The 24244-nt window shown below is 51.8% G+C and overlaps 1 protein-coding gene across 1 annotated transcript; it reads left to right on the top strand.

Moving 5' to 3' along the window:
• Positions 1–2344: 2344 nt before the first annotated feature.
• Positions 2345–24114, top strand: LOC102509823 (transmembrane protease serine 9). The gene is made up of 11 exons (XM_032459479.1): positions 2345–2784; positions 2952–3123; positions 3243–3508; positions 4500–4663; positions 4739–4901; positions 22441–22562; positions 22762–22822; positions 22990–23161; positions 23282–23547; positions 23710–23873; positions 23950–24114. The coding sequence occupies exons 1-11, from the start codon at positions 2724–2726 to the stop codon at positions 24112–24114; spliced, it is 1776 nt and encodes a 591-aa protein (XP_032315370.1). The 5' UTR covers positions 2345–2723.
• The last annotated feature ends 130 nt before the right edge of the window (positions 24115–24244 follow it).

Below are 24244 nucleotides of genomic sequence, written 5' to 3'. Positions count from 1 at the left end.
CCACAGGGTTCGGGCATATTAACACTGGATCACAGCTGGGAGGACTCTGCACGTGGATTCTATTTGAGGAAAATCTTCCAGGGAAACCAAAGGCAACAGGAGAGGCACAACCAGGACACCAGAGAAGTATGAAGCCTCACAAACAGTGGACACAGCCCAAGGCCAGCCAGGTAAACATAAATCCTCACACGAAACACCTATTTACCTCCTGTTAGCTGGTACATCGTGTCCACTTTCCTCCAAAATATCACAAAGCACGCTAAAAGGCAATAAAGGCAGTCGGAAGTGACAAAGCAAGCAATAAAGCCAGACCCCGACATGGCAGAGACTGGGAACTGTCAGACTGAGACCTTAAAATAGCTATGATCACATGCTCAGGCCGCTAATGGAAAAAGTGAACGCCATGCAGGAACAGATAGGTAATGTAATTTCTTTTCATGCTTGGTAACTTTTTAACTTATTGCACATTGTGGCAAAATACACGTAACATGAACTTTACCATTTTAGCCATTTTCTGTGTCCAGTTCAGCAGTGTAAAATGCATTCACCTTGCTGTAAGCCTCTCTCCAGAACTGCTTTCCTCTTACAAAACTGAAGCTCTGTCCGGATTAAACAACCCCTCCCCCAGCCCGTGGCACCCAACTTTCTACTTTCTGTCTCTATGAATTTGACACCTCTAGGGACCTCATGCGAGCAGAATCATATAGAATTTGTCCTCTTGTGTCTATGCCTGGTGGCTTTAAATTGGATGCCAGACCTGGTGTCCACTGTGTGCTTGGTGGCTGCATTTTGCTATGTGAGCTGAAAGACTGTGAGGCTGTATTCCGGCATTCCGTTAAGTAATCTGGAATCCCTCAGATCCTTCTGAGGCTTGCTTACAAACTTTCTTAGGGTGGGTCCAGAGAAGCCGTTACTCTACGGCTAATTCCACTCCAATGCGAAGATGACAGGACTTTGCCAGTGCAGGGTCTTAGGAGGTTTCTCCGATCGACCGGCAGAACATGACATATTCCCAGCCTTGTGTGAGCTCCAGGAATCCATCTGCCTGCTCCCCTCAGATGGATCTCATCCCTGACCTCCTTCCTGACGTTGATGCTTTCCTCCCAGGCATTCGGAGGACGCCACTGGACCCCTCTGTGGGTTTCTGCAACCCGCTGTGCACAAGGACCTCCTCCCTGGAGTTCTGGCTGCCTTTGCCTTCCCACCCTGCGCTGGGGCCTGGAAGCTGCCTCCAGGGGAGGCTGTGGTCATTGTACATCTCCCCTCATCCTTATCCTTCTCTCAGGGACAGCCCCGTGCTGCCTCTCAAGTGTGTCAGAAATCGGTATTTCATGTACGAGGGGCTTCAACTTTTTGTTACTACTGAATTGCAGAGTGAGGAGGTTGTCCTTAAGAACTAAGGATACTCACCTTGTGAAATTCCTCTCGAGGACCAAGGTGGGGTCTGTTAACTCCTTCCAATCACCTAGTTCCCTCCCACCTGCTATGGCCCCACAAGGGGAGGATCCAGGGCCTCTCTGATTAGTCCAATATTAGCAAATCAGAGCCTTCACATCCACCAGCTACTGATTGGTCCTCCTCCCAGACCTCAGACCTTTTTTTGGAGGTGCGGGCCCTCTGCCCTCCCAAAGCCCAGCCTTGTACCCTGCAAGCCTTGGGCACCAGGATGTCACCCTGTTGTCCCTACACCATCACCAACACCACCCACTGTGGGCTTCTGGGATCCCATCTCCGTCCATCTGGTGGACCAGATGCAGCACCTGGATGCCCTGGGGCAAGTTTGTTAAGAGAATGAGTAAGGAATAAATCTGCTAGAGGGAGGCCTGAGATGGCGCTGGACAGACTGCCAATCTCTAAGGGTGTGATCCCTTAAGAAATCCAGTTGAGTACACCTCTGGAGTGTGAAGAGACACACCCAGGGACAGGGAGGCCCAAGAGCTAGGCTAGTGTCTCTGGTCAGGGTAGAAGCAGGGCAAGCTCCCCTGGGGTAAATGAGGGGCCACCCAGGTGGTGGTGTGTTGGGGAAGAAGGGATCCAGGAGGCCATGAGGTGACCAGAAGGCCCAGAGAACAGTGAGGAGGTGAAGTGAGTGGACAGGGAGGGACAATGGTCACCCTGGCCTTGCAGGGCTGGGGACAGTGCTGGCAGGGCCCGGTGGGGGAGTATCCAAGGGAAGCTGGCACCGGCCTCTCCTGCTGTCTCCCCATCACTTCCATCTGCCTGTTCCTCTGCTGATGGTACTCAGATCCCCAGATAACAAGGTTCCGCCGATTGCAGCGTTAACTGTTCAGATAACACCTGGAGATGGACGTTGTCGGACCTCAGGGAGGACGTGGGGCTACCGTCCGGGGCCGAGGGGGCAGGGCCCCTTCCAGGCAGGGGGACTTGGGCCCTGGGTCTGAGTCATCCACTTCCTCCACTCTGGATTGGAGGGCCAGCACCCCTCCTCCGACCCTGTCTTGCTCTGTAAGGATAAATGGGTGGGGGAAGCCCGGCTGGGGAAACAGCAGCAGGGACAGGCCAAGGTGAGGAGCCCCACCAGGACCCCGACATCTGGGTGACACTGTGGAGCAGGGTGTCCGCACCTCAGATCTGGAGCACTGAGAACCCAGACCCCTAGCCTGGTCTGACCCCCTGATCCCCGGGTGACCCCGCCTCTAGCTGCACCCTCCACCCTGGAGACCCTCAGCCACGCTCCTGCTGCCCCTCCTTGCTCCTTCCAGATGCCCAGTCTACTGGTGCTGGCACTGCCCCTCCTGGTGAGCCTGGTCCACTCGGCCCCTGGTGAGTCCTGATCCCGGGCTCATTCATCTCGGTCCCCTCACCCCAACCCCGCACAGGCCCGGCCTTGGGTGGGTGGGTTCAGAGAAGCCCAGGGTTGTGCTGGCACAGGGGAGACCTGAGCCCAGTGGCCAGGCTGGGTCCTGTCCTGAAGGTGCTTCCTTCCCCAGCCCCAGGCCAGGCCTTGGAGCGAGCAGGCATCGTAGGGGGGCATGAGGCCCCTGGGAGCAGGTGGCCCTGGCAGGTGAGCCTCAGATCAGGCAAGAAGTCCTGGCAACACATCTGCGGGGGCTCCCTGATCCACCCCAAGTGGGTGCTGACCGCAGCACACTGCATCGGACCGTGAGTCTCCCCGAGTCCTGGCATGTGGGGGCGGGCCTGGGGGTGGGCCTGGGGCTCCAGCCACACTCCTGGGTGTCCCAGAGGCTGCTCAGCCCCTGAGTAGGTGCCTCTCTCCCCAGGAAAATGGAGGACCCCACAAGGTTCAGGGTGCAGCTGCGGGAGCAGCACCTCTACTACCAGGACAGGCTGCTGCCCGTCAGCCAGATCATCCCCCACCCCAACTACTACACAGCTGAGAATGGGGCGGACATCGCCCTGCTGGAGCTCAAGGACCCCGTGAACATCTCCAGCCACGTCCATCCGGTCACCTTGCCCCCTGCCTCAGAGACATTCCCTCCAGGGTCACAGTGCTGGGTGACAGGCTGGGGCGACGTGGCCAGTAAACGTGAGCATTGAGGACAGCTGTTGGGAGTACTGGTCACATTGCAGTTCACCCTCTGGGGCTTCCTCTGGGAAACAGGGTCCAGATGGGCTGGCTCATGGGGTGGGGTTTGAAGACTCTGGGCAGAGGGAGAGTTGTTGGGACGCAGTTTGTGCCAAAAGCCCACCAGATCCAGTCCCTGCTCTAGATGCCTGGGGAAGTCAGTCAGCACCTCTGTGCCTCAGTTTCTCCTTGCATGAAATGGGCACAGTCACAGTTGGTATTTCATGGATATGATGTGAGGAAAGAGAAAAACCACACACAGAAAGTGTCTTACTATTACCACTAACCGCTAAACGGGGCGGCGTGCATCTTGTCCCTGTGCCCGTGGACAAGGAGACAGAGGTGTGAGGGTGGGGTTGGGTGCAGCTTGGTCTCACCCCTCCAGCACCGCCTCCACTTCTCTCGAACAGTCTTGTGCCCCTTTATTCACAATTCAGGGCCAAGCCTTGGGGACATTTAGCATGAACAGTAGCCCTGAAATGTGTCCTCAGGGTCCTGCAAAAGTAACCCAAACAGGTCACTGCTCGAGGTCCGCTGACGATGCAGCATTGTGCCCCAATGCCCCTACACAAAGTGGGAAACTGAGTCTGGCGCCAGAGGCTGGCCAGGAGGCAGGCCTGGGGGGAACCCAAGATCCCGGCCCCCACTCACACTGGAGGCTGCGGAGCCGAGGGGAGATTGGGCTGCGGTGCTGCCAACCCCAGGACCCCTGCGCCTTTCCCTTCCCTGAATGGGCCTTAAATGAGGCCAAGGATCAGGTCCAGCCATGAAAGGGAAAGGGCTCATCCCTGGGTGTCCTGGGAGACACCAGGCCCTGGAACAGAAGAGGCCTCAGCCAGGCTCCTCAGTCCTGCCTGGACCCCCGCCCCCCCGCCCCTCGGTGTCAGTGACAGGCTTGGCTGAGTCGGCCCCACCCCTAGGCTTCCTCATCCTCCCTCTCTTCTCACCCCAGAGCCCCTGCCACCGCCGTTTCCCCTGAAGCAAGTGCAGGTGCCCATCGTGGAAAACAGCGTCTGTGACGAGCAGTACCACGCTGGCCTCTCCACCGCAGACGACTTCCCAATTATCCTCGACGACATGCTCTGTGCCGGGAGAGAAGGACACGACTCCTGCCAGGTGGGCCGCCTCTCCCCTGCAGCCCACAGCCTCGGGGGCCACGAAGCCAAGTCTGACCACTCCCTCCCCTCGCAGGGTGACTCTGGAGGGCCCCTGGTCTGCAAGACGAAGGGCACCTGGCTGCAGGCAGGCGTGGTCAGCTGGGGTGAAGGCTGTGCTCAGACTGAAAGGCCAGGCGTCTACACCCGTGTCACCTCCTACTTGGACTGGATCTACCAGTACGTCCCCAAGAAGCCCTGAGCCCGGTCCTGGGGGCCGTCACCGGGGTTGGCGGAGAAGTCAGGCCCCTGCTGTCCCCACACCACTACTTCCTGCTGGGGTGGTGCCATACCCACACCTGCCCTTGCCCCCTGTGCTGACCCACCTGCCCTGAGCCCCTCCCTGCCTGGCCCAGGGTGCAGGCAGGGATTACTAATCCTCATTAAAGTGCATCGTGAGCAGACATGGTGTTCGCTGTGTTTCTGGCTACAGGTGTCACTGAGGGAGAGGGAAGGGGTCAGGGCACGGCCCCTGAGCCCCGGGCCTTGCTGTGGGCATGGCCCCAGCCTCTGTCCGTTGTCCCCAGGGCTCACTTCTCAGCACACTGGCTTATGTCTCTTTGGTGAGTGGCATCAGGGTTTGTAACACAGAAAGCGACACAGGCCATTTAGGTGATTCTAGGGGCAACAGGTCCCAGAAACGGGGTCAAGATTCAAAGCATTGCTCCCACACCCAGGTCGCTCTGTTTCTCTGCAGCCTGTCCCCTTCCCCAGAATCTCTACATGCCCCCCAGTCCCCCTGCCCCACCCTCCCAGAGACCTGTAGCCATGACTACTTGGCCCCGGGGGCGGCCCCCATTGGCGGGACATGCTGTGTGTTGGGGGCCCTCGGGTGCCTGCTAGGTGAGTCCAGGTGGGAAAGGTGGAGGAAGGGGACTCCTTGACTCCCTGGCATCCTGGTCTCACCTTACTCTGCACACAGCCTGACACAGAGGACCTTTAGTTGACCAGGGAACAGTACCTGGTTGCAGGCGTCTTGGTCAGGTGGGTGAGGGCTGTGGCCGCTGTGACTGGCCCACATCGCTGCTTCTACACAGAGCCTAGTTGGCTCTTCCGCCTTCCTGTCCTCTGACCCTTGACCCATGACCCCTCCCTGATAAGGTGACGGAGCGGGTAGGCCACATGTTGGCCCTGGGGAAAGAACAGGACAGCAGCCCTGGGTCTGGCCAAGCTCAGTGTCTTTTCCCCGTAGGAACTGAGGCCAAGGTCACATGCAGGAGGGTCTGAAAACCCTAGAGCTCCAGGTCCAGCCATGTTCCCCAAGCCCACCCTGCAGGGACAGCCTACACCTCGAGCTCCTGCAGGTCCCCATGTGTCCACCAGAGGGAGCCCCAGCACCCCACCCCCACACCTGCTGGGCAGCCCTGGGGCCCTATGCTGGGATTCACTGCTCAGCTGGGTCAGAGCAAATAGGCCCTGGCCTCAGCCAGGTAGGGCCCCTGAAGGCACCTCCCACCACCTAGACTAGCTCGGAGGCGGCCGAGGTGGGTCAGGAGGACTTCCGGCTGCGGCGGGCTCCTGCTGTGCTGCGTGGAGGGAAGGCCCCATCTTGGACCAGCTCTGTGTGGGCACAGTCCCCCACCGTGGTCACAGCCACCGTTCAGCTCAAAGGATCACAAGTGCTATCCTGACCTGGCCCCCTTCTCCTGCTCTCCCGGGTAAGGGGTGGGGGATCTAACCAGAGGGGCTGCAGATGAGAGCCCTGGGCCAAGAGGCCAGCAGGACGTAGGGTGGGTCTAGCGTCAGGGGAGGGAGACAGTGGAGAGCAGGGTGGCCCCCCAGCCCCGGTGGCCCCCCACCAGTGGGGGTCCCCCTCTGCCCACCCAGCACCATCTCTGCTGGGAGAAACTTCTGCCTACACTGCAGCACACTTCATTTCTCCAGTGTGTGAATGACACCATGCGGTTACGTGGTTCCAGCTGCCAAGGTGAGCTCGACTTTCCCCTCAGAAGGAGGCCTTTGTATCTGAGATCTGCCCAAGTAGGGGAACTGCTGGAGACAGGAGAATTCTGTGGAACCGCGTAGCCCTGTAGGTGGTGGCATCACCCAACTCTACCCTTGCCCAGGCCATGGGCTCACCACCCTCCCACGCAGGGAATGGATTCTGACTGTGGAAATCCAATGCTTTTCTTAAATAAGTTAATATTTATTCTGCTTTGCTTTGCCCCCAATCCCAAGTCCCCTTGACTTGAGAAGTGGAGTATTCTGCTTCAAATTACCTGAATTTATCAAAGAAATGAAATGAAACAAGGCAGCATCATCTGAAACTCTCGGCCCAGGCCCCACGGGCAGAGGGGACTCACTGCACTGTCCCCACTCCCTGGTGCCTGGCCATTTCCGAGAGTCCAGTCAGGGGTGTTCTCCAAATGCTGAGGGGGACAGAAGTGGGGAGTGAGCACAGAGGGGAGCGATGAGGGGTGGAGACAAACAAATGTGAGTGACATGAAGCGTGGCCGCGTGGCCTTGGGGACGGAGTGGCCATCCAGAAAGTACAAGTGGCCCCAAGCGTGTTCCCTATAAAATTAAGTGGATGTGAGTATAGGGCTCTGCTGGGCGGGCTCTGTCTTTCTCCTTGTGGTCGTTTTCTGGTCCTTGTCCCTTGGACACAGCCCTCATTACAGGACTTATGACCAGGCTGCAACCTGGCCTCAGACCAGGGCGGCAAACTCAGAAGTTCCAAACCTGAATGGACGGGAGGGAGGCTTCGGGCCGCAGGCTCCCCAGGCTTCGCTGCAACCGGAACAGTGTCAGAATCACCCAAACTGGGCTAATGCTCTCCCGGTTCTTCTGCCTATAGTGGGGCCCAACCTGGGGTCCATGGATGGCACAACCTGGGGCCACCACCCTGCTGGGTGCACCCAACCCCAGGACCCAAGTCAGTGAGTACTGCACCCTGAGTAACACGGGCTCAACTACACTGTCGCCCGGGATGCGGGTGGTGAGGGGGGGACCATTTCTTCAAGGGGCCCTGGAGGACTGTGAGGTGAAGCCCCTGTCCCTCCCCTGGGGGGTCACCAGGTGGCGTGGGAGGCTCAGTCTGCTGGGGTTCCGGAGATTCCGTAGCACCTGAGGACAAAGCTCTGGGTTCTGGGGCAACACCTGGGTCCTCGGGAAGACCCTCACAGGGTGAGTATCCTTAGTTCTCAAGGACCACCTCCTCACTCTGCAACTGAGTAATAACAAAAAGTTGAAAATAAAATCAATAATAACCAAATAAACAATTTATTGAGGAAATGTAAGCGACCGTGGGCACATAAAATGATGCCACCTATAAGGAAAATGCAGTCTAAACTGGGCAATCATCTTGAGGTTCAAATTTGCAAGGTCCTGAGACATAGTACCCTGTGTTGCAAGGATGTGTCCCATGAGATTGGCGAGAGGTGCTGTCCACAGTTGGTGTCCATCAAGGGCCCTGAAACAAATGACCTCTTTGACTTTACTGTGGATTCGTAACTGTGGAATGAATGGATGAGTGAATGAGTGAACGCTGGTGGATGCAGCCAGCTCCAGGGGTCGCCCCTGTGGAAGTCTCTGGCCATGGCTGAGGTCTTTGGGGTCCTGCCTCTCCTGGCACTGCAAGTCACTGTGTTGAGGTAGGACCTGAAGTGAGAAGTGTCAGGGGGAAGTTCTCGAGAGAGGAAGCTGGGGGATGCCCAGAGCGCCTCAGCCTGCTGCGGACAGGGGGAGTCAGAAGAAACTGGGGTTGGGTCAGGCTGCAGCCCTGAGGTGGAAGGAGGGACCTGGGGTGGACCTACCCATGGATGGGCTCTGGGGATAACAGAGGGAGCTTGGAGATTAGAGTTGACACCATGTCTGTCTGTGATGTCTGTGGGGAAATTCTGTCTTCTGCAGCGATGGTGACAGCTGAGTGAAGGAAGGACCTGTCCACCACTGAGGGGCCTGGTCCCACAGCACTCACCTTCCACGACAGGCACGGCCACCCTGCCACCCATGCTTGAGAGAGAGAGCTCATGTACCCGGAGTGCTGCCTGACGTCTTCCAAACTACTTGGAGTTAATGGCCCTTGTGAGGTCAGGGACATAAGCACAGAAAGGCAGAGGACATGGCCAATGCAGGACCCTCAAGGTCTCCCACTCAGTACACTCCAAGCGTGGTTCTCGTGAGCAGAAAGAAGAGGTTCTGCTCTGTGAGGCGGTCGTTCTGCTTGAGGGTAACGTGTGCCATAGGCCATCTCTACCTTTCTGAATCCAGCCCTGTGTGGTCAGTAAGGATCCCCAGCCACAGACAACAGCTTCCGGCCAAGATGGGGTAATAGTTTCTACCTGTGACCCCCTAGGGTAGACAGCTGGACACTGGGGCAAGTACATGAAATACCGATTACTGACACACTTGAGAGGCAGCACGGGGCTGTCCCTGAGAGAAGGATAAGGATGAGGGGAGATGTACAATGACCACAGCCTCCCCTGGAGGCAGCTTCCAGGCCCCAGCGCAGGGTGGGAAGGCAAAGGCAGCCAGAACTCCAGGGAGGAGGTCCTTGTGCACAGCGGGTTGCAGAAACCCACAGAGGGGTCCAGTGGCGTCCTCCGAATGCCTGGGAGGAAAGCATCAACGTCAGGAAGGAGGTCAGGGATGAGATCCATCTGAGGGGAGCAGGCAGATGGATTCCTGGAGCTCACACAAGGCTAGGAATATGTCATGTTCTGCCGGTCGATCGGAGAAACCTCCTAAGACCCTGCACTGGCAAAGTCCTGTCATCTTCGCATTGGAGTGGAATTAGCCGTAGAGTAACGGCTTCTCTGGACCCACCCTAAGAAAGTTTGTAAGCAAGCCTCAGAAGGATCTGAGGGATTCCAGATTACTTAACGGAATGCCGGAATACAGCCTCACAGTCTTTCAGCTCACATAGCAAAATGCAGCCACCAAGCACACAGTGGACACCAGGTCTGGCATCCAATTTAAAGCCACCAGGCATAGACACAAGAGGACAAATTCTATATGATTCTGCTCGCATGAGGTCCCTAGAGGTGTCAAATTCATAGAGACAGAAAGTAGAAAGTTGGGTGCCACGGGCTGGGGGAGGGGTTGTTTAATCCGGACAGAGCTTCAGTTTTGTAAGAGGAAAGCAGTTCTGGAGAGAGGCTTACAGCAAGGTGAATGCATTTTACACTGCTGAACTGGACACAGAAAATGGCTAAAATGGTAAAGTTCATGTTACGTGTATTTTGCCACAATGTGCAATAAGTTAAAAAGTTACCAAGCATGAAAAGAAATTACATTACCCATCTGTTCCTGCATGGCGTTCACTTTTTCCATTAGCGGCCTGAGCATGTGATCATAGCTATTTTAAGGTCTCAGTCTGACAGTTCCCAGTCTCTGCCATGTCGGGGTCTGGCTTTATTGCTTGCTTTGTCACTTCCGACTGCCTTTATTGCCTTTTAGCGTGCTTTGTGATATTTTGGAGGAAAGTGGACACGATGTACCAGCTAACAGGAGGTAAATAGGTGTTTCGTGTGAGGATTTATGTTTACCTGGCTGGCCTTGGGCTGTGTCCACTGTTTGTGAGGCTTCATACTTCTCTGGTGTCCTGGTTGTGCCTCTCCTGTTGCCTTTGGTTTCCCTGGAAGATTTTCCTCAAATAGAATCCACGTGCAGAGTCCTCCCAGCTGTGATCCAGTGTTAATATGCCCGAACCCTGTGGATGAGGCTGGGGAAGGGCTCTCATATCCCATGAGCAAATCTCCGTGTTTTGGTGGGCTTTGGTCCCTGGGCTGAGAGGAAGGCTGGAGGCGGCTGAGTGGTCTACCGGTCCTGCCCTGGGTCTGGTAACGTGGTTTTCCTTGAAGGCAGGCTTCTGTGACAGAGAACAGAAAGCTCTGGGTGCATTTCTCATGGGTTATTTCTCCTCCTTCTGCCTGAAGCCTGAAGGGTTGTTTCTCAGATCTTCTCCCTGACAGCCTGGTGGAGCTCCTGGAGGGAAAACCCATCAAAGTGCAAGCATCCCCAAGACTGGCACCCCAGGAGACTGGGACCCTCCCCCGCCCAGGCTGAGTGTCCAACAACTGCTCTGTGCCTGTTCTCAGGCTGCACAGCTTCTGCTCACCGTGCAAGCTTCTCTCTGATCATCCATCTCTCCAGTTTGGGGACAGTGGTTTGCCCTGTGACCTCCAATGGGGCTTCCCTTGCCTTTCAGTGTGTTCTGCATTTTCTCGTTGTTAGGACAGAAGCAGCAACTTCCAAGCTGTCTACCTGTCCGAGCAGAAACCCGAAGTCTATATACACACACATATGGATTTGTAGACTGAGATATGCTGACATACAACCGAATTCAATGCGGTTCGACGACTGTAGCACCTGTGAAATCACCACCCAAAACAAGATATCCAACATTGTCATCACCCGGAATGTTTGCTCACGTCTCCTAGTCAAGACCCTCCTCCACCCCCGGAGGCAGCCGCTGTCATCATTTTGCCACCATAGGCAGTTTTGCTGGTCCTAGCACTGAGCACGGACCGCCGTCCGTGCCGAATTGCCTCGTGTGCTCAGTGGATCAGTGCTGAGGTTCACCCGGGGCGGTGGGTGCGCTGGTAGCCCACTGCCCTTCATGGTGGGAACAATTCCACAGTAATGCAGATACTGTCCTGCTTTGCTTTGCAAGCTTCATAGTATCAACACCCACACTTCACATAAACCATCTCGGATTAATCTTTGTGTCTGATGTGAAGGGGAGCCCAAGTCTCACTTCTCCCCACATGCTTATCTTATCAGCCCAGCACCATTTATTGAAGAGGCCACCCGTTACCCATTCAGTATCGGTGACATTGTTCTCGTTAATCAGGTGGCCCTGTCATTTTTGGATCTCTATCTGCTCTGTTCTGTTCCTTTTATCTGTGCGTGCGTCCTTCCCCAACGCACCGCCTTAGTTACGATAACTCTAGACTGTTTTGAAGTTGGAGAGCATGGGTGGGGCATCATTGCCTTTTTCCTCAAAATTGTCTTGGCTCTTCCAGGTTCTTCACATTTTCATATTAATTTTAGAATCAGACTGTCAATGTCTGCAAGAAGGAAGGCTGATGGGATGTTGACTTGGATTTCCTGACACTCTAAGTCAAAATGGGTCGAACTGATCTGTTAGTCCAGAAACATGACATATCCCTATCTCTTTAGGGCTTTAAAGCTTTTTCTCAGCGATGCCTCGTACTTTCTGGTGTAGAGACTTCGCACACCTTTCTTTAAATGAATAACTAGATTTTGTTGGTTTGTTTTTAATTCTATGGCAAGTAGTAGTATGATTTTCATGGGTGGGTGATATTTAGGAACACAGTATTTTCCGCATATTGATTTTGTGTCTCACAGCCTCACCAGATTCGCTTATTCCGGGGTTTGTAGAAGACTCCGACTCTTCTATGTATGCGATCATGTCACCCAGGAATAAAGCAGGTTTATTTCTGTCCTGAGCCCAGCTCCCTCCGGAGTCCCCCCGTCCCCTGTGTGTCCACTAGGGGAAGCGCCTGGCTGTGCAAAGCAGAGGCCCCTTAGCACCTGCCAGATGGGGCTGGGCAGGTGCAGGGGGAGGGGCTGGCTTCCTCCCACCCCTTACCTGCTTACCGGGTCTAGGTAATAGCCTGAGAGGAGCCAGCAGCCATGCAGGGTGAGCGTGGGGTGCCCAGCTAGATCTGGAGCTCTGGGGTCTGCAGACCCTCCTGCGTGTGACCTCGGCCTCAGTTCCCACGGGGAGAAGACACTGAGCTGGGCTGGACCCAGGGCTGCTGCAGCGGTCCTCCTTCCAGGCCCAGCGTGTGGCTCACGCCCTCCGTGCCCGTGCTAGGGAGGGGTCATGGGTCAAGAGTTGGAGGGTGGGAGGGCCAGGAGGGCTGGAGAGCCAACCCAGGCCCTGCAGAGACCAGGACAGGGGAGTCAGAGGGGCTTGCACAGCCCTCACCCAGCTCACCACGCTGCCTGTTGCCAGGTACTCTCCCTGGCCAAGCAGAAGCCCTCCTGCTCGTCTTTGGGGAAGTGTTGGGTGAGGACCAGGATGCCGCAGAGTTGAGGAGTCCCCATCCTCCAATTCACCCACCTAGGCTCACCTGGAAGGCATCCCCAGAGCCCCAGGCATGGAGGATGTTGGGCCGATGGGGACCACACTCTGGGTCAGCTGGTCCTGGAACAAGTCTCCGTCCACTCTAGGGGGTGGGGCAGGGGCTCTGGGGAGGGGACAAGATGTAGAGGCATGGGGGAAGCGGGTATGCTTTGTGGATTCGCCCAGACACGAAGCCACATATGGGACCCCAGGCATCGACGCACAGTGTGAACTGCACACGAGCCCTTGATGACTTAATATAATGCTACAGTAACCAGAGAGTGTGCCGTATTAGTGTAGGGTAATGTGCAGATGAATAAAATCACAGCCCAGTAAGAGACCCACACATACATGATCAGTTGCTTTCCAGACAGGGAAAGGATGGCCTTAACACTCGTTTCTGGAACAGCTGTGTAATCTGTACGGGAAAAGACACAAGCCTCAGTGCTTACCCCATGACATATAAAAATCAGTTCAGAGTGGATCCTAGACTTAAATGCAGACATTAACCCTGTAAGACACCTAGGAGAAACCATAGCAGAACCTCTTGCCAGCCTGGCGAAAGGCAGAGGGGACTCAAAAAGCACTAATGGACACAGGAGAAAGGTGGTAACTGGGACTTGGCCAAAATTTACAAGCTGCCCTTCGAGCGACACTTTTAAGGAAATGAAACTTTATCCATCAAGCGGAGAGGAATATACACAATACCTATATCTGCTAAAGGACTTGTGCCCACATGTAGAAGGAGGGAGAGAGGGAGGAAGGAACCCCTACAACTGCCTGGGACGACAGCCAAGGTGATTAAAAAGGGCAGCAGCTGGTGCAGACCCTCCACCTGGTGAACAGCCACCAAGAAGCATGTGAGAAGAGGCACCTGCTCACTCATGAGGAAGGTGCAGATTAAAGGGAGACACTGCCACACCCACCGTGAAACACTGGATGGTCTTGCTGTGGTCACACCGTCCTCTCCTCTCCCACCTCTGAGCCGAGATGGTGGTTTCAGTGCAGGGAGAGAACTATAGATGTGGGCTGTGTGAGCCCGTGTGTGCTCACGTGTGTGCACGTGTGTGCTTTTGGGTGTGCACGCGTGTGCATGCGACTGTGGCTATACATGTGTGCTCGTGTGTGAGCGCACGTGTGATTGTGCACACGTGTGTGCGTGTGAGCTCGCGTGTGAGCCCATGTGTGCGTGCGTGTGTGTGTACACGCATTCTCCAGCTCTGTCCCAGAAAAACCCCCAGAGTCTCAGCATCACCCATCACCGGGTCGTGGTTTCTGAGTATCCCCAGGCCCTGAGAGGGGATGGGATGGATGTGACTGGAGCAGGGAATCCTCTTGTGTGGGGAAATAGTCAAAGCAAGCTGAGCCGTCCACCTAAAGACTTAAACGGCATAGTTCATGGCAGCTTTGTTGATATGGCCCCCAATAGGATACAGCCAGAAGTCCATCATCCGGTGAGGGATCAACCTCCTAAGGTGCAGCCCTGCAACCAGACCCGAGGGCAATGGTGGCAGGACAACCCACAGAGTCATATACGTGGGACATCACCTCCCTGGGGACACGGTGATGCCTGAGTCTCTGTACACAGCACACACTCTGTTGATGAAGTCAGTCCCTACATGGCGCAGGGAGTGGTTCCCACATTGCCGTCCAGTGACTGCCGTGGGAGCCGGGCTTCTCGCTTTTGGGCGGGAGGTTTCAGGTCAGCAGAGGCGGAGCATGGAGGGACCCCTGTGCTGATGGTGGAGACCGGAGTCTGAGGTCCTGTTTAGCCTCATGTAGACACAGATGGATGCACTTAAAGATATCATGGATACGCGTATACACAGCAGTTAGGACACACAACACATCCTCGCGCTGTCAGCCGAGGGTACCTCGGGTCGATGACAACGCAAGAGCAGCGAGCACACCCCGTGCCTGGATTGGGGCCTCTAAGTCCTTCTCCAGTAAAAGGACCCAGTCTCCTTGGAGAAATGATTGTGGGACTGATTCTGGGACTGAGGCAGGAAACACACATTGATGACCCTGGAGTCCGAGACTCTGTCCCAGCCCAGAGGAGCCCAGGGAGACAAGGCAGTTAAATGCCACGAGGGACCTGGACGGGAGCCTGGGGCAGAAAGAGGACACTAGGGGGAAAGTAAGGAAGTGTGAGTAAACTGTGTAGTGTAGTTAATATAATGCATCATAGCCGTTCATAATTAATTGACTGACCCCTACCGATGTAAACTGTTTAAGTAAGAGAGGAGCTTGGGTGTGGAGTATATGGGTATGTCTATACTGCCTTTGCAATTTCTCTATAAACTTAAAACTATTTTTAAAATTGATATTAAAAAAAAAAGAAATACAGTTTGAGGCCCAGACTGAGCCCAGTGGAGATAATACAGGTCCCCATGACTGGAGTCTCTCTGCCAAACCCTCTCTCCAAGGTCCCTGTCCCCCCACCTGCTCCTGGGTCCCATGGTCTCCACCACAGATCAGATGGGCACAGCACCAGCTGCTCAGCCTGGGGCCGCCCGTTCCTAACTGTCCTCTGTCCTGTCAGGGCCTGATGACTCAGCTGATTAGGGTCCCTGGGAGGGGCTGGGACTTTCCTGCCCCTGTTTCCCACCCCAGCTCCCTGCCCAACTCCTACGCCCATGCTTGGGGGGTCCCCTCAGAGACCCGTTCGGTCAGTGCTCCCCTCTTTGGTTGGGGGAGACTGAGGCACAGTGGTGGGGGTGGGGGTGCCCGGAACCCTACTAGGACGTGGCTTCTGGGTGGGGCCCAGATTTGTCTCCTTCCAGCCAGCACCTGGCCTGGAGCTGAGGCTCAAAAATGTGTGTTCCACATTTGATCTGATGACAAATAAGAATGACAGGTCACCACCTCTGTGTGTGGGGTCTGCAGTGACCCTGTGAAGGCTGCACACCTGGGAAGGTGGCCTCCAAAGAGGGGACCTGCCGTGGTCAACCAGGCCTGGAGGGACAGTCTGGGTCACAGCCCAGCCACCTGTCTTGGCTTGATTCACCTCCAACACCGGGGACCCTTTTACCCACCTGCACCCCATTACACATGTAGGGACAGAAGGATGGCCCCTCCACAATGTCCTCATCCTAACCCCCAAAACTGAGATGGCACCCACTGACAGGGCTTTGCAGATGCGCTAAGGTCCCGGCCTGGAGATGGGAGGTTATTCTGGATTAGTTGATAGGCCCAACAACGTCCCAAGTTCTTAAAAGTCACAGACTCTTTCCCAGCTGAGGTCAGAAGGAGCCATGAAGACAGAAGCAGAGTCAGAGAGATGCACGCATGGCTTTGCAGTTGGAGGAGGGGCCAGGAGCCCAGGGAGACAGTGCCTCTAGCAGCTGGGAAAGTTAGGAAAGAGATTCTCCCCTTGAACTTCCAGGAGGAACAGACCTTCCCAATACTTGATTTTAGTGCCACAAGAAAGGAGAACAAAAAGAAAAAAGAAAAAAAAAGAAAAAGAAAAAGAAAACCCCCCCCCACAAAACAGACACACAAAAAATCTACAAAACAAACCCCAAAGAATTAACAAAATGGCAACAAGAGCATACATATTGATAACTGCCTTAAATGTAAATGGATTAAATGCTCCAACCAAAAGACATAGACTGGCTGAATGGATTGAAAAACAAGATCCATATACACGCTGTCTACAAGAGACCCACTTCAGAGCTACAGACACATGAGGCTGAAAGTGAAGGGATGGAAAAAATATTCCACACAAATGGAAACCAAAAGAAAGCTGGAGTAGTAATACTTATATAAGACAAAGGAGATCTTAAAATGAAGACTGTTACAAGAGACAAGGACACTACATGATGGTCAAGGGATCAATCAAGAAAGAAGATATAACAATTATAAATATATATGCACCCAACATAGGAGCACCTCAATATATAAAGCAATTGTTAACAGACATAAAAGGAGAAATAGACAATAACACAATAATAGTGGGGGACCTTGACGTCCCACTTACATCAATGGACAGATCATCCAGACAGAAAGTCAATAAGGAAATACAGGCCCTAAATGACACATTAGACCAGATGGACTTAATTGACATCTATAGAACATTCCATTTGAAAGCAACAGAATACACATTCTTCTCTTTGTACACAGAACTTTCTCCAGAATTGATCACATGCTGGCCCACAAATCAAGCCTCAGTACGTTTAAGAAAATTGAAATCATACCAGGCACCTCTTCTGACCACAGTGCTGTGAAGTTAGACATCAACTACAAGGGAAAAACTGGGAAAACTGCAAACATGTGGAGGCTAAACAATATGCTACCAAACAACCAACGGATCACTGAAGAAATCAAAGAGGAAATTAAAAAAATGCTTTGAGACAGATGAAAACAAGAACACAATGATCCAAAACCTCTGGGACACAACAAAAGCAGTTCTAAGAGGGAAGTTTATAGTGATACAAGCCTACTGCAGGAAACAAGAAAACTCTGAAATAAGCAACCTAACCTTACACCTGCAGCAGCTAGAGAAAGCAGAACAAACAAAACCCAAAGTTACAAGAAGAAAAGATATAATAAAGATCAGAGCAGAAATAAATGACATAGAGACTAAAAAGATAGGAAAGCTGTATAAAATTAAAAGCTGGTTCTTTGAAAAGCTAAACAAAATTGATAAAATTTAAGTCAGACTCATCAAGAAAAAAAAGGAGAGGACCCAAATAAACAAAATCAGAAATGAAAAAGGAGAAGTCACAACTGACACCACAGAAATACAAGGCATCATAAGAGGCCACTATGAGCAACCACACACCGACAAAAGAACAACCTAGAAGAAATGGATAAGTTCATAGAAAGCTCCAATTTGTTAAGAGTGAAACAAGAAGAAGTAGAAAATATGAATAGACAATTAGCAGGACTAAATTTGAGTCAGTAAGTTTTAAACTCCCAACAACAACAAAAGTCCAGGACCAGATGGCTTCACAGGCATATTCTACCAAACATTTAGAGAAGAGTCAACACCTATCCTATCTTTCTGAAAGTATTCCAAAAATTTCAGAGGAAGGAACACTTCTGAACTCATTCTATGAGGCCGCCATCACCCTGACACCAAAACCAGGCAAAGATAACACAAAAAAGAAAATTAGAGGCCCATATCAGTTATGAATACAGATGCCAAAATCCTCAACAAAATATTAGCAAATCGAATCCAACAATGCGTTAAAGAGATCACACAGCATGATCAAGTGGGATTTGTCCCAGAGATGCAAAGATTTTTCAATATCCGCAAATCAATGTGATACAGCACATTAACAAATTGAAGAATAAAAACCATATGATCATCTGAATAGATGCAGATAAAGCTTTTGATAAAATTCAACATCCATTTATCATACAAATTCTCCCAAAAGTGGGCATAGAGGGACCATATCTCAACATAATAAAGGCCATCTATGACAAACCCACAGCTAACATCATACTTAATGGTGAAGAGCTGAAAGCATTCCCTCTAAGATCAGGAACAAAACAAGGATGCCCGCTCTTGCCACATTTCTTCAACATAATTTTGGAAGTCGTAGCCATAGCAATCAGAGAAGAAAAAGAAATGAAAGGAATCCTAACCAGAAAAGAAGAAGGAAAACCGTAACTGCTCATGGATGATATGATATTATATGTAGAAAATCCTAAGGAAGCAACCAGAAAAGTGCTCGAGCTCATCAATGAATTTGGTAAAGTTGAAGGATACAAAATTAATATGCAGAAATCACTTGCATTTCTATACACTAACAACAAAATAGCAGAAAAAGAAATTAAGGAAACAATCCCATTTACCATCACACCAGAAAGAATCAAATAGCTGGGATAAACTTAGCCAAGGAGGCAAAAGACCTGTACCCCAAAAACGATGACCCTGAGGAAAGAAATTGAACACAACATAAACAGATGGAAAGATATACTGTGTTCTTGGATTGGAAGAATCAATACTGTTAAAATGGCCATCCTACCCAAGGCAATATACAGATTCAATGCAATCCCTGTCAAATTACCAATGACATTTCTCATAGAGCTGAAACAAAACATGTTAAAATTTGTATGGAAACACAAAAGACCCTGAAAAGCCAAAGCAGCCTTTGAAAAGGAGAATGGAGTTGGGAGAATGACACTCCCTGACTTCAGACTATACTACAAAGCTACAATAATCAAACCAGTATGGCGCTGGCACAAAAAACAGACACACAGAGCAACGGAAAAAGACAGAAAGTCCAGAAATAAACCCACACACTTATGATCAATTAATCTATGACAAAGGAGGCAAGAATATACCATAGAGACAAAAACAGTCTCTTCAACACATCGTGCTGGAAAAACTGGACAGCTGCCTGTAAAGGCCTGAAATTAGAACACTTTCTAGCACCATATACAAAAATAAACTCAAAATGGATTAAAGGCCTAAATGCAAGACCAGACACTATAAAACTCCTAGAGGAAAACCCAGGCAGAACACTCACTGACATAAATCACAGCAGTATTTTTTTCAAACCAACTCCTAGAATAATGGAATTAAATGCAAAAATAAACAAATGGGATCTAATTAAACTTAAAAGCTCTTGCACAGCTAAGGATACCATCAACAAAATGAAAAGACAACTTATAGAATGGGAGAAAATATTTGCAAATGATGCAGCTGACAAAGGACTAATTTCCAAAATATAGAAACAGCTCATACAGCTTAATATCAAAAAAAAAAAAAAAAAAAAAAAAAAAAGGGAATCCAATCAAAAAATGGCCAGAAGACATGAAGAGGCATTTCTCCAAAGAAGACATCCGGATTGCCGACGAGCACCTGAAATGATGCTCAACATCACTAATTGTCAGAGAAATGCAAATCGAAACTACAATGACGTATCACCTCACACCAGTCAGAATGGCCATCATTCAAAAGTCCACAAATGACAAATGCTGGAGAGGCTGTGGAGAAAAGGGAAGCCTCCTACACTGCTGGTGGGAAAGTAGTTTGGTGCAGCCACTGTGGAAAACAGTATGGAGATTCCTCAAAAGAATAAGAATAGACTTACCATATGACCCAGTAATCCCGCTCCTGGGCATATATCCAGAATGAACCCCACTTCAAAAAGACACCTGCACCTCAATGTTCATAGCAGCACTATTTACAATAGCCAAGACATTGAAATAGACTAAATGTCCATCAACAGATGACTGGATAACGAAGAAGAGGTGGTATATTTATACAATGGAATACTGTTCAGCCATAAAAATGACAACATAATGCCATTTGCAGCAACATGGATGTCCATGGAGAATGTTATTCTAAGTGAAGTAAGCCAGAAAGAGAAAGAAAAATACCACATGAGCTAGCTTATATGTGGAATCTAAAAAAAAAAAAAATGAACATAAATACAAAACAGAAACAGACTCATAGACTTAAAATACAAACTTGTGGTTGCCAAGGGGACACGGGGTGGGAAGGGACAGACTGGGATTTCAAAATTTGTAGATACTGACAGGCATATGCAGAATAGATAGACAAGATTATACTGTATAAGACAGGGATATATATACAAGATCTTGTGGTAGCTCACAGCGAAAAAAAATGTGACAATGAATATATGTATGTTCATGCAGAACTGAAAAATTGTGCTCTACACTGGAATTTGACACAACATTGTAAAATGAGTATAACTCAATAAAAAAATGATTAAAAAAAATGGACAGAAGACCTGAATAGGCATTTCTCCAAAGAAGACATCCGGATGGCCAAGAAGTACCTGAAAAGATGCTGAACAGCACTAATTGTTACAGAAATGCAAATAAAAACAATGAGATATCATCTCACAGCAGTCAGAATGGCCATCATTAAAAAGTCCACAAACGATAAATGCTGGAGAGGGTGTGGAGAAAAGGGAACCCTCCTACACTGTTGGTGGGAATGTAAATTGGTGCAGCCACTATGGAGGACATTATGGATGTTCCTCCAAAAACTAAAGATAAACTTAACATATGATCCAGCACTCCCACTCCTGGGCATATATCTGGAGGAAAATATAATTTAAAAAGACACATGCACTCCAGTGCTCACAGCAGCACTATTTACAATAGTCAAGACATAGAAACAACTCAAATGTCCATCAACAGATAAAGAAGGATAAAGAAGACGTAGTATATATACAGTGGAATACTACTCAGCCATAAAAAGGAATAAATTAATGCCATTTGCAGCCGCATGGATGGACCTGAAGATTGTCATTCTAAGTGAAGTAAGTCAGAAAGAGAAAGAAAAATACCATGTGATATCACTTATATGTGGAATCCAAACAAAAAAAAGGACACAAATGAACTTCTCTACAAAAAAGAAACAGACTCACAGACATAGAGAAGAAATTTATCGTTACCTGGAAGTAAAGGAGGTGGGAAGGGATAAATTGGGAATTTGAAATTTGCACCTCTTGGGAAGTGACAGACATGTTGGCTATGTTGATTATGCTGGTGGTTTCATTGGTGTGTACATCTATCAGAATTCATCAAACTGTACATCTGAAATATGTGTCATTCACTATACAGGAATCATATCACACTAAACATGCTAAAAATTTAGAAAAAAGGGAACTACATAATTAATTTCCCCCACAAAACATATAAACAAAAAGAATGACACATCATGGCCAAGTACAATCCATTCCAAGAGTATACGGTTGGTTTAACATGTGAAAATCAATCAAGGTAACTCAGCCTAATCAACAAACTAAAACAGCAAAGCTATGCTCATTTTCTTAGATGCAAAGAAAGAATTCTAAAACATTCAACAGCCAGTTGTGATGAACTGAGATTCTCAGTAAACTAATCAAGACAATGTGCTCTCGTTAAAAATCCATGGAACTGAAATAGACTTACACAAATCCAGGTGATTTTTGAGAAAGATAACATGTGATTCAGTGGGTAAAAGATGGTTTTTCAAAAATACGCTGAGCCAACTAGATTCCTCTATGGAGAAATCAGCCTGGGCCTGACCTCACATCAGACACGAACGCTGGGTCGACTCAGAGATGATTGCAGCCAGAAAGGGCGTTGCTCATACCCCAGATGAGCTGCAAATGAGTACATTTCCTTGATTCCTTTAGAGATTTGAGGTTACGGGGCAAACAACTAACCCGAAATCTGGAGAGGGGCAGGGCTGAGCGCTTGGTCACCTGGGACAGCTCGTGCTGAAACCGGCCAGGGAGAGGCAGGTCCCAGAGCAAGGCTAGTGCCCAGGCAGGGCGAGGTGTCCCTGGGTACAGGAGAGTCCACCCAGATGGCAGTGTTGGGGGAAGCAGGGGTCCAGGAAGCTGCAAGGTGGGGACGTGGGCTGGAGGCCCCAGATGGCCAGCAGGCCCAGAGAGCAGTGAGGAGGTGAAGTGGGTGGACAGGGAGGAACAAGGGTCACCCTGGCCTTGCAGGGTAGAGGACAGTGGTGGCAGGGCCCGGTAGAGGAGTGTCCAAGGGAAGCTGGCACTGGGCTCTCCTGCTATCTCCCCATCACTTCCATCTGCCTGTCCCTCTGCTGATGGTGCTCAGATCCCCAGATAACAAGGTTCCGCCGATTGCAGCGTTAACTGTTCAGATAACACCCGGAGATGGACGTTGTCGGACCTCAGGGAGGACGCGGGGCTACCGTCCGGGGCCGAGGGGGCAGGGCTCCTTCCAGGCAGGGGGATTTGGGCCCTGGGTCTGAGTCATCCACTTCCTCCACTCTGGATTGGAGGGCCAGCACCCCTCCTCCGACCCTGTCTTGCTCTGTAAGGATAAATGGGTGGGGGAAGCCCGGCTGGGGAAACAGCAGCAGGGACAGGCCAAGGTGAGGACCCCCTACCAGGACCCCGACATCTGGGTGACACTGTGGAGCAGGGTGTCCGCACCTCAGATCTGGAGCACTGAGAACCCAGACCCCTAGCCTGGTCTGACCCCCTGATCCCCGGGTGACCCCGCCTCTAGCTGCACCCTCCACCCTGGAGACCCTCAGCCACGCTCCTGCTGCCCCTCCTTGCTCCTTCCAGATGCCCAGTCTACTGGTGCTGGCACTGCCCCTCCTGGTGAGCCTGGTCCACTCGGCCCCTGGTGAGTCCTGATCCCGGGCTCATTCATCTCGGTCCCCTCACCCCAACCCCGCACAGGCCCGGCCTTGGGTGGGTGGGTTCAGAGAAGCCCAGGGTTGTGCTGGCACAGGGGAGACCTGAGCCCAGTGGCCAGGCTGGGTCCTGTCCTGAAGGTGCTTCCTTCCCCAGCCCCAGGTCAGGCCTTGGAGCGAGCAGGCATCGTAGGGGGGCATGAGGCCCCTGGGAGCAGGTGGCCCTGGCAGGTGAGCCTGAGACTCTTCAAGCAGTACTGGCAACACATCTGCGGGGGCTCCCTGATCCACCCCAAGTGGGTGCTGACCGCAGCACACTGCATCGGACCGTGAGTCTCCCCGAGTCCTGGCATGTGGGGGCGGGCCTGGGGGTGGGTCCTGGGGCTCCAGCCACACTCCTGGGTGTCTCAGAGGCTGCTCAGCCCCTGAGTAGGTGCCTCTCTCCCCAGGAAAATGGAGGACCCCACAAGGTTCAGGGTGCAGCTGCGGGAGCAGCACCTCTACTACCAGGACAGGCTGCTGCCCGTCAGCCGGATCATCCCCCACCCCAACTACTACACAGCTGAGAATGGGGCGGACATCGCCCTGATGGAGCTCAAAGACCCTGTGAACATCTCCAGCCATGTCCATCCGGTCCCCCTGCCCCCTGCCTCAGAGACCTTCCGTCCAGGGTCCCAGTGCTGGGTGATAGGCTGGGGCAACTTGGACAGTGAACGTGAGCATTGGGGACAGCTGGAGGACTTGGGTGACCAGGGATGGGTCACACACATAACCAAGATTCTGGGTTCTCTTTGGAGAACAGGATCCCAATGGGCTGGCTCAGAACGGCTATTTCCTCCCTTCTGATGCTGCATTCTTCCTCTCTTCTCACCCCCAGATCCCCTGCCACCTCCATTTCCCCTGAGGCAAGTGAAGGTCCCCATTGTGGAAAACAGCATTTGTGACATGAAATACCACACTGGCCTGTACACAGCAGACAACATCCCAATTGTCCAGGACAACATGCTGTGTGCTGGGAACAGCAAGAGGGACTCCTGCAAGGTGGGCCACGTCTCCCCCTGCAGCCCCAACACTCTGGGGCCTCATATACACTGCTGACCTCCCCTTTCCCTCTCAGGGCGACTCTGGAGGGCCCCTGGTCTGCAGGGTGAACTGTACCTGGCTGCAGGCAGGCGTGGTCAGCAAGCGCAAAGGCTGTGCTCGGCACAATCGGCCAGGCATCTATACCCGTGTCACCCACTACTTGGACTGGATCCACCAGTATGTCCCCAGGAAGCCCTGAGCCCAGTCCTAGTGGCTGCCACCTGAGTAGTGGAGAAACCAGCCCTGTCCTATCCCCACACCACTGCTTCCTGCCAGGTGGTACCCTTCCCCCACCTTCTCCATCCACCTGCCCTGAGGTCCCATCCTTC

The sequence above is a fragment of the Camelus ferus genome, chromosome 18 (assembly GCF_009834535.1).
Source record: "Camelus ferus isolate YT-003-E chromosome 18, BCGSAC_Cfer_1.0, whole genome shotgun sequence".
NCBI lineage: Eukaryota > Metazoa > Chordata > Mammalia > Artiodactyla > Camelidae > Camelus > Camelus ferus.
This window is presented reverse-complemented; position numbering and strand designations above follow the sequence as displayed.

Bases quoted from the DNA above. Each gene is read 5' to 3' on its own strand.
- LOC102509823 (XM_032459479.1), top strand. From the start codon at position 2,724: ATGCCCAGTCTACTGGTGCTGGCACTGCCCCTCCTGGTGAGCCTGGTC. The intron at 2,785-2,951 runs GTGAGTCCTGAT...TTCCTTCCCCAG, and splicing joins CCTGGTCCACTCGGCCCCTG to CCCCAGGCCAGGCCTTGGAG. The intron at 4,902-22,440 runs GAGCCCGGTCCT...CCTGGGTCTGAG, and splicing joins GTACGTCCCCAAGAAGCCCT to TCATCCACTTCCTCCACTCT.